The sequence below is a fragment of the Humulus lupulus genome, chromosome 1, assembly GCF_963169125.1.
Source record: "Humulus lupulus chromosome 1, drHumLupu1.1, whole genome shotgun sequence".
Classification (NCBI taxonomy): Eukaryota; Viridiplantae; Streptophyta; class Magnoliopsida; order Rosales; family Cannabaceae; genus Humulus; species Humulus lupulus.
The window spans coordinates 304,663,793-304,674,998 of NC_084793.1; the positions used below are offsets into that span (position 1 = coordinate 304,663,793).

Below are 11,206 nucleotides of genomic sequence, written 5' to 3' on the forward strand. Positions count from 1 at the left end.
ATCTCCCCGTCCCAAGCATCAGAGCCCCCGCGGTCCACGCCATCGACCACTCCACGTCTTGGATGGGACCACTTATCCGCTATCTGACAGTCGGGGAGGTGCCAGCAGACAGAGTCGCGGCTAGGAAGCTTCCGTCCCAGATTCACTGATATGTCATGATGGATGGAAAACTCTATCGCCGGGGTTTGTCCATGCCTTACCTTAGGTGTGTGTCCGGGACGGAGCTAAGCGCCATCATGCATGAAGTGCACGAAGGCTTTTGCGAAGATCATACAGCCAGGCCCAGTCTATCCAAAAATATTCTGCGCCAAGGTTTACCCTCACTTTTACTACGCCCTAGTCAAAATATGGAGTAAGGGTCATTTTAGTAATAATAATTAGGGCACTTTACCAAAATATGGGAAAAACAAGTTACTTTCTATATTTATGGGCATAAAACTTATGTCACAAAATATGAATCCCAAAAAATACTACAAAAAAATACCATAAACAAAAATACACAGTCTCTCTTATACTTTCCCATCTCTCTCACATATCTTTCACTCACTCTGTGTATTTTATCTCACAACAATGACAGTCAATTATTTTATCTCACAACAATGGGAGCTCTCTCACACCGGCAACCAAAAACAGACGTCATCTTCTTTGCATTCTCCTTCTTCTTCATGTTTTTCTTCTTCTTCACGTTCTTCTTCTTTTCTTCTTTGTCTTTGTCTTCTTTGTTGTTTCATATCTGATTTTTTTTTCCAGATTTGTCTAAGTAACCAGTTACTGTCACGATCTGGTTTTGTTTTTAGATCTGATTTTTTTTTTACTTAGTTGTAACCAGTTACCTTATTCAATCTCATTATTCTTTCTGATTTTAATGTTATTTTTTTTTTCTATTTGTTGTTGTTCTTCTTTTTCATATCTGATTTTGCATTTTAAATCTAATTTTGCACTTCAGACTTGATTTTTTTTTCTTTCAGTCCTAACTGTAACCGGTTACCATCACGATTTGTTCAAGTTTTTTTGTTCAGATTATATTTTTTTTTACAGACCTCTTTAAGTAACCAGGTACCATGTCGATTAATTATTTTTGTTCATATCTGATTTTTTTAAACCTAATTGTAACCAGATACGATAACGATCAATTTATATTCTTTTGTTTATATCTGATTTTGTTTTCACACCTCCTGACTAAGTAACGAGACACCATGGCGATTGGTTCTGTTTTTTTAGATCTGATTTTTTTAAACCTAGCTGTAACCAATTACAATTATGATCAGTTTAGATTTTTGTTTGGATCTTATTTTTTTTCAGGTCTGGCTAAGTAGCTGGTCACCATCGCAACTGGTTCTTTTTTTTCCAGATCTAATTTTTTTTAAGACGTAGCTCTAACCAGTTACTTTCACGATCAAATTAGTTTATTTTTCTTCCAAATCTCACTAAGCAACCAATTACGATTCAGTTGGTATTTTGATAATGGTACATTACAAAAAAATCAAAATTATTTTTATAGTTGTAACCAGTTACCACCACACCACTTAAAAAAATAAAACTGATTTTGATGGTGGTAACTAGATACCGTGGAGAAAACGTTGAAAAATATTTAAAACAGAAGAAAAGAAGAAGAAGACGAAATAGGAATAAAAAGCATGGTGAAGGTCTCTTTTTTTTTTCAAAAATTAATGTAAAAAAATGTTTTAGAAAAATATGAATGATAAAAAATAGAATAAAATTATAAAAATAACCTCAAAACGTATTAAAACTAGCTACTAAAACTGTATAAAAATAAAATATGGTATACAAATAAAAAATTACAAATATATGAGAAAAAACTCTCATAAAAATGCAAACAAAAGAAAATGTCATAAGAAACTTAAGAAAAAAAAACTGCCATATTTTTCAAATATCATATTTGGCGTAATTTCCTCTAATTTTTAATTTAAAAAAATGCTTATAATTTAATGAAAATTGTAAAAAAAAATAATTCTTGAGCTAAGTGCCCTAGGTGGCCTAGTCCACCTTAGCCCAAAGTCGACTTTATCTATTAATCAAGGAAAAATTACACATAGCATTGTAAATATTTTTTTAAAAAATTAAAAATATAGAATTTTACAAAAAATTACAAAAATACGTATAATAGTTTGTAACAATTTTGTAATCGGTTGTTACAATTTTTAATTTAGTCTATAAATGTTGTTTACAAAATTATAACATATAGTTACAAACTTATTAACTTTAGCTACAAATTTGTAAACTTTGGTTACAAAAAGATGTATTGTTACAAATTTGTAAACTTTGTTTACAATAATTTTTTTTTTTTATTTATGATTATGCCACTATGTGTTTCTGTAAAAAAATATTCCAGATTTCATATTTTTAGTATATTTTTTTAAATCTTAAGTATTTTTGTGAGTTTCTCATTAATTAATTGGAAGATTTACACCCACACACCTAATAAACTTTTATACCAGACAACTATATGTTAATTAATATTAAATATTATCATTGTTGGTTTATATTTTTAGATATATAAATTAGTAAAGGATCACATAACTTTTTACCCTTAATATATATAAATATTTCAATTCATATTTATTGTATACACTTCCTAATTCTTTCTATCATCAACAGTGTAATAATAGGCTTTCTAGCCAAGAAAAGGAAAAAAACAATGTGCTAATAGGCTTTCTAGCCAAGAAAAGTAAAAAAACAATGTGATAATAGGTTAAGTTGGCAATGACAACCACTACTATCTCAGACTTTTTTTGGCCACCCACAAGTGATCGGTATCCAAACCTAATGCCAGAAACACCACGTCTTTAACATATATATATATATATATATATATATATATTAGATGTGGTTCAGAATTAAATGGAGGATATATATATAAATATAAACGGAGGACAATTCTTTTATAGTTGCCTCATTTTAAGTCCTATCGGTAGGGCTTTTAGTGTTTCTCGACCCGTAAACAGTTTTCGGCGTGACTTTTTTTTTTATGACCGTATATATTGTAGCTATTTAGAGTATTCTGCAAATTTTCAGAAAATTCTGAATAGTTTACAGTACCGAAAACTAGGTTCAAACATGTTGTTTTCCACGCGTATAAAAAAAATTAGTCACGCGTACAACAATATGTTTGAACCTAGTTTTCGGTACTGTAAACTATTCATAATTTTTTAAAAATTTGCAGGATACTTTATATAGCTACAATATACACGGTCATAAAAAAAATCATAGCGAAAACTGTTCACGAGTTGTAAACACTGAGAGCCCTACTGGTAGGGCTTAAAATGAAACCCCTATAGAAGAATTCACATAAAACTTTGAGGATTAATTCATACTTGTTAGGTGGTGATTGGTTGTGATTTGTTGGCCGTAATAGAATAGAATGGAATGGTTCATTTCATTTTATTTTGTTTGGTTGCATTTTTAGAGTATTTAAATATCATTTTAATGGAATAGTTTTTTCTTTTGATGGAATAACTATTTCATTTGAAAGTAAAAGAAAAGACAATTTCCATACAAAATTAAAAAAAATTAATAAATTTGTCATCAATTTTTTTTTTTCATATTAATTTTTATTTCATTCATTTTATCATTTACATTTCTATTCTTTAATTTTCATTAACTCCACCAGACGTCACATGAATTTTCACCCGAAATAAATATATTTAAATAAAAGTTACTGCTGGGACTATATATGCAGCAAAATTTAATAAATTTTTTTCAAAATTATATTTGTATATATATATATATATAATTGTCACACTTGTGTTAATTGTACATTTTGCACCATAATTAATTCTAAAATAAACATATGATACATAAGAGTATAAAAATAATTTTCTATTTTGATCAATGAGCTATTCCCATTACATAAATTCATCTATCCAATTCAATTATATATATATATATATATATATTGTAAGAATTTATAGATACATATCTATAACTTTTAATAATTATTATAATAAGGGTAAATATCATTTTAGACCCTGTATTTTACAAAAGTTATCGATGGATCTTTGTATCTTGTTAAATAACAAATCAGATCTTAAGTTTTATAAAATAGAACAAAATAGTACCTTATACCTAATTTTGATAAAAAAAAATTCAATTATAAAATCAATTCTCAGGTCATTAGTGATGCAGTGAGTTCAGAGAAGCAAGAAAAATAATCAAGGAGCTAAGAATGAAATATTATATTTGAAATTTTTTGACCAAATTTAAATATAAAGTACTATTTTGTTCCATTTTATAAAACACAATAACTAATTTGTCATTTAACAAAACAAAAGTTCGGATCAGTAATTTTTACAAAAACACAAAATATAGTATTTAACCTATTAATAAAAAATTACTCATCCATAAATATTTATACCTACTCCACGTTTGTAATAATGTAATATTTTTTTTGTTGTCTTATTGTTGTGGCATGATTAGTAATCAGATTAATTTATTTAATTTTCTCATTAAGCATAGTCTTCAAATTCATTTTTTTTTTTTTTTAATTTATTGGCATAAAAAGAAGAAAAATATAGTCACCACCACAAGTGATGGCAAGAAGAATATTATAAGCAGATATTCCATATACTTTCCCCAAGTGACAAACAACCCAAAAGCCAACCAAACCAAAGTATCTAAATAATGTAATTAGTGAGGGAACTGTACACGTGGACTATTCTTATTGGATTAAAAGTTGTTTTAGCTTAATCAAAATAGAAAGTGAAATTAATTTTCCAAACAAAGAAAACAATAAAAGTAACATGAAAAAAAGTTTGCGTACGTATGCCGCCATTATTGGAATTCGCATGCGATTTTGAGTACTAATTTTTTTTTAGTTTTTTTAATTCAATTGACCAAATTACGAGAAATAATGTTCTGACACACACTTGAATCCGTAACCGTTGGATTGCCTTGCTTTTTACATCTGACGACTCGTGTTGACTTATGACTGACCACCGAGATATGACTGCCAAGAAAAGTGTTGACAGATATTGCTGAACTATTTTATAAGAGTGCTCGCAGTGCTCTTTCTCTCTGTATCTCCATTTGTGGACCTTCGAAGAAAAAATCAGTGCTCAGTTCAGCAATATTGGTATTCTGTAAGTGCCCCTGTTTCTTATTCTATGGCTTCATCAACCATTGAAGCTTTCAGTCTCAAAGCTGTTCTTTTATAGTGCGTCTCTTCTATGATGTATCTTACTGGGTTTTTTTATTTTTTTGAGCAAATTTAATGATACCCATTTGAGTAAAGCTCTTGAAGATTGCATATTTGGTTAAAGTTTGTACAGATTTTATCTTTATCTATGTTGTTTCTATGATGGGTTTTGTACCATTTTTTCTGATGCTGCTGTGTTTGCTGGGTTATTTGGGTCTGTACTTAGTCTACATGAACACGATGATCTCGTAGTTATTTTGGTTTAATTTGTGTTATTTGACCACCATTTTGATGAATTGAAATATCCTTTTCAAATTGTTACCACAGTTGCATGTGGCTGTTTCTGGTTTTGTAACCTTTTTTCCCAAATTTTAGTATGATTTTCTGAAAATTTATGTTTTAAATTTATTCAGACATATTTTTTAAAATTAATTAGGATCCCTGCCTAACCCTACAGATATTTTTGGGACTGTATGTATAGAATGGACTCGAACCTCAAATTTGTGGGAGCAGATCACATGCCTAACTATGCCTAACCATTTGAGCTATAGTGTTTTGATTTTGTATATATAACCTAGCTAAATCCAGTTTTGGCCAAAGCTAATGCTTTTTCAGCCTGGCAAATCTTTTTGAGTTGCTTCTAAGGGTACCAATTTAGTTGACAATTGAAAAATGCTAGTTACGTCACAGCAATTCAATGAATATGATGATAAAAGAGTAACTATACAATTAAGTTTTCAATGTTCTTTAAAAGAACATAATTTCAACATCTGTGAAGCTATACTAAAGAATGAGCATGGATAACAGGTTAAGTATGGCTGAGGCTGACAACAAACATGGAGAATCAAGTGTGAACAATTCCATACACCGCCCTGTGGCTCTAAACGAAAGAATTCTTTCTTCAATGTCGCGAAGATCTGTGGCTGCTCATCCTTGGCATGACTTAGAGATTGGTATAAAGTTTGATTTCTCTTTTCAATTTAGCTCTATTTTATGTAACTTAGCTTTTATTAACTACTTTGGTTGAAGGGTTATCACAGCTGCCTACTTGCAATGATGGTGATATTATATAAACCAAATTGCTCTTGTGTGTTGTAATTTTTACCAGTATACCTAATATTTGTTGTTTGCTTTATGTAGGACCTGGCGCCCCTGAATTTTTCAACGTTGTAAGCTTTGCTTCTATTGTTACTTGCTGTCTTGCTTTTCTGATTGGATGTAGCTGCTTGATTTCGTTTTGTCAAAACCTTATTAGTATTGGTATTTGAGAGAGTTTGTATTTGTCCAACGGATGAAATTAATACCTATAGGAATTTTGTTTTTCATCCAGCATCTGCCTAATTTGTATAGCAGGAGTTTAAAAATTTGTGAACTTGATAGAACCATGTTCACTGATGAACCAAACACAACCAACCCTTAACTCTGATTAATGTTTTCTTCAGGTGATTGAAATTGGCAAAGGCAGCAAGGTTAAGTACGAACTGGACAAGAATAGTGGCCTCATAAAAGTATGATATCTTCTTTTTATTGCTTTTATATAAATCTCCCCATATTATGCCATCAAATGTAATTAGTCCAATTGTAATTTTTACTTATAAAAAAAATTAAAAAGGAAGAAAAAGAAAAAAGGATTAAGATATGGTTCCAGTATTGCTAATGCCAACGGATTAAAACTGAATATTCTAGTCACAGTTGAATGAAAGAGTGATGTCAATTACTTAGTGTCACTTGGCCTTGCTGTATGGTTAAAACTTCCTGTATTATAAGTTAAAGTTTACTCATATATCTCCCAATTGTCTTAATAAACGTTAAAAATTAGAAATGCCTTTCTGTTATGTTGATGGTGAAGTGTCAAGAATTAAAATGATCCAGTGTGGTGTTTTTAATAAACTCTACTTCAAATTTTACTGTTTTATTCTCTTCAATTGTATTTGGAGTGTGTGATCAAAGAACCAACTTCTTGCTCTTACTTAAATATTTGCCAAATATTGTTCCCACGGGATTGGCATGCACAACTTTTGTATTGTAAGCGAGGAGAATAACTGATATATAAATTTGTTCAAACTAGGTTGATCGAATTCTTTACTCATCAGTTGTATATCCCCACAACTATGGCTTCGTCCCACGAACCCTTTGCGAGGATAGTGATCCTATTGATGTTCTGGTATTGATGCAGGTACTGCATTTTGGTATTTTGGATGCACCATTTTCCATTAATTAAAGTTTCAACTATAACTAATTAAACAATCTTCCTGGGTTTTTCTCTGCAGGAGCCTGTGTTGCCTGGTACGTTCCTTCGAGCTCGGGCTATTGGATTAATGCCTATGCTTGATCAGGTAAGAGGCATGCCTTTCCTTCAATGTCAACCTATATGGATAAAAATGTTTGCATACATTCAATCGAACAATGGTTGTTCTCTGGTTGTGTGTGGATACAGATGTGGAATTTTACAGGTGGGGGTCATGGGACTGCTTTTTCTGTCCACAAGTGACAGGGTTCTTAAATCTTTGATTCTAAGTTGCAAAATCTCTTGAATTCTAGATTATAGTTTGTATAGTTAGAGGTCCATATGCATTGCTAATCTTAACCCGAAAAATGATATTGCAAGTCTCTTCTGCTTGTTTTGCAGCATCTAGGAATCTCTTTAAACATTGTTATACATCTTTCATCTTCTTATTGGCCTTGTCTCCCTGTGATCAGGAATGATTTTGTTTCTTAAGAATCTTAATATGTGGAACATCTAATATACCTATTTAAATATTTTGAGATTATAATAACATATAATCAAATTGCAGGGGGAAAGAGATGACAAAATCATTGCTGTATGTGCCGATGACCCTGAGTTCCGCCATTACTCTGACATCAAGGAGCTACCACCCCATCGGCTTGCAGAAATCCGACGATTCTTTGAGGACTGTATCCACACAAATAAATCACTTAGTACATTTTTGATATCTTATTGTTAATTTTAATTGATCATAAGATTGAAGCATTACATTTTTACAACTTGCATTCTTCATAGATCACTCATTTATTCATGTTCTATCTTAAATCTCTATCAAATTTGCAATATATGAGCTTAACTTTCATGATAAATAGACAAAAAGAATGAGAACAAGAAGGTGGTGGTTGATGACTTTTTACCATCTGAATGTGCCATTGAAGCCATAAAGTACTCCATGTGGGTTCCCATTTCTTTTGCTCTTTATATCATGACATCTTTGAAAATATATGATCGTTCTTACATCTTTTTGATATGAGATTTTTAATAAAAGTGACTAGTTAAAAATCTTGATCTATTGTTCTTCATCTTCTTATAAGGATATATTATCTGTTTTGTTTTGCAGGGACCTGTATGCCTCTTATATCATTGAAACCTTGAGGAGTTAATGACTCCATGGGAGAGCAGATGGGAGCTGACAACTACTTAAATACCAAATATTATTAGCATGGCTAATAGATTTGGTTCTTTCTTGGTATAATTAATTAAAAGTTATGTTGTTAAGACTTTGATCTTCTGATACTTTTCTAGAATTACAAGTGTTGGAAAGCTGCTTTTGAAAGTTATCTATACTTCTGTTTACTGTTTTTTTGTTTTTAAATACACAAAATATAAACAAGATCAAAATAGAAAAATAGCTAGAAGTAAAAAGGAGCTGCAAAACTCATATCATTTTATTACAAATTATGCCTTCAAAAGAAAATAGTTATTTTTTTAGTATAGTTAATTAGTAAGAAAGACACTAAAAAAACTTAATTTTTCTCTATATACTATGAAAGATGACCACTTTTGGTATATTTTATTTTTTCATATTATCTATCAACTTCAATAATTAAGAAAGAAAAAGAACATGATTTTATTTTATTACTTAAAATATAAACAAGGGAATCTTATTTTGTCATATTAACTGTACCCAAAAAAATAGTAAATTAATGGATTGTCTTATATACCAGTTTCAGCAAGTAAAGGATATAGCTAGATTAGTAATCATCATATATGATTTTTTATACCAAATTCAACAAGTAGAAAGGTTACTAGTGAGTAGTGTCATTTTTATATTTTTAAAAATGCAAACTAGTTAAAATATGTTTGTTTGGCTTTGTTTTCTATTTTTTGTTTTTAAAGTTGTGTTCTCAACGGGCCAAATTACCAAAACACCCGTAAAACACAATGTGGACCCATATGCATGCATTTAACATCACAAAAACATGCATATAATAGTTTAATGGCATAATAAAACAATTATGGCCCTCCCAGCCTACTAATCTAGCCACTAAACCCCATTAAGGATTTCAGGGCATTATAACTATCCCCTCCTTACAGAAATTTCGTCCTCGAAATTTACCTGAACAGCTCGGGATACTGACTCTGCATATCTGACTCCAGCTCCCAGGTCATTTCCTCGATCTTGTTGTTTCTCCACAATACCTTAACCAAATGTATCGTCTTATTCCTGAGGACCTTGTCATTTCTATCAAGTATATGGACTGGCTGCTCCTCAAATGAGAGATATGCCTCAAGCTCCAGATCTTCATAACTCAAAATATGATTCACATCAGATACATAACTCAAAATATGATTCAAACCTTGAGTTCCAAAAAACCCAAGAACACACCATGAACAGAGGAAAACTCGGAGATTAAGTGACAAAAACGTTACCTCAAATGGATGATTCGACCTTGAGCTGCACCCTAAGCCCAATTACACCTTCTCCAAGCTTTAAACTCAAGGATTTCACGCCAAAAATTCAAGAACTCAACCCCACTTCCAAGAGAGAGAAAGAGGAGAGCAGTTTGGAGAGTCTGTTTTCCTGATTTTCTAAAGGCTTCTTACTAGCCTAAGTCATCTTGTGGCAATAAATGACCAAAATGTCCCCTCACCCAAACCTCGTCTCTTTAATCTGTTAAGGGTAAAATCGTCTTTGCCACCATTTCTCACCAATCTCAAATAACACCTCATAATTTCTTAGTTAATTCCAATATCCTCGAGTAATCGCCAAATAATTTATCATTACTCGATAAATCTCGGCAATGTATTAAATTACCAAAATACCCCTAGGCTCACCCTAAACCGGGTATTTGACCCCGTTGTGACTAAACCGCTAACTTGTTCACTAGGATCGCCTCGTGTCGAATAACTCAAATATATCTACATAATAATGTGGTCTCAATCACAAACACACATATATTTACAATTAAACCCAAAACAGGTCAAAATTACGAAAATGACATTCTAATAAGAAATGGGCCCACATGCATGTTTAATAAACATAAACATGCAAACATAGTCACATTATCATATAACTCACATAATTCACATAATCATGCATATAATCACATAATTAATTTTATTATTGCCCTCCTGGCCCACTAATCAATGCACTAAGTCTTATTAGGGAAATTGGGACGTTACAAAATTAGAGGATCAACTCTACTTAGTTTTATGTTGAATTGAGTGTCTGCCCAGTCTTGAGTGCTTTGTGGTAATTATGTTATTCTATTGACAATTTTTCCTCGTTTTTAATTTCTTCATCTGAAAATTGCTATGCCCACCACCAATCGTCCTCTCCTCTGCAACGTCAATGTTCTCCAACATTCAGCTCTCTCAATTTACATATATTTAACCCTGTTTCGTCTCATTTTTTCTCATTTAGTCGTTCCACTGCCTTTTCTTTCGTTTTACTTTATTCCTATGGCCAATTTCCATATAAAGTTTTAGCCATTTGTGTCAGTTCTTTTGCCTCCCGCCACCACCACCTGAAACATCAGTCTTGTCTCATCGTCATCTTCTTGACCACTTATTTAACATCCTTCATTCTTCTTCTTCTTCCCCAAAATCACTTATGACCATTATTAGTCCCACCCTACACCTTCTTATGATCCTCTTTTTCACTGTAAGAAATATGGAGCATGGAATTGTATTCACGGTCCAAAACCATTGCAGTTACACAGTATGGCTAGGGATGTTATTTGGAAATGAAGCAGGGATTCTCGACAATGAAGATTTCATGTTACTGTCTGGTGAGTTAGTTCATTTCATAGCATCACCGA

General features: G+C 31.6%; 1 protein-coding gene across 1 annotated transcript; it reads left to right on the forward strand.

Annotated features, from left to right (window-relative positions):
* The first annotated feature begins 4,943 nt into the window (after window positions 1–4,943).
* On the forward strand, window positions 4,944–8,738 carry LOC133812654 (soluble inorganic pyrophosphatase 1). The gene is made up of 9 exons (XM_062246445.1): window positions 4,944–5,099; window positions 5,963–6,108; window positions 6,296–6,324; window positions 6,598–6,663; window positions 7,224–7,331; window positions 7,426–7,491; window positions 7,951–8,071; window positions 8,255–8,336; window positions 8,503–8,738. Exons 2-9 carry the CDS (start codon window positions 5,970–5,972, stop codon window positions 8,543–8,545), a joined length of 654 nt encoding a protein of 217 aa, XP_062102429.1. The 5' UTR covers window positions 4,944–5,099; window positions 5,963–5,969; the 3' UTR covers window positions 8,546–8,738.
* The last annotated feature ends 2,468 nt before the right edge of the window (window positions 8,739–11,206 follow it).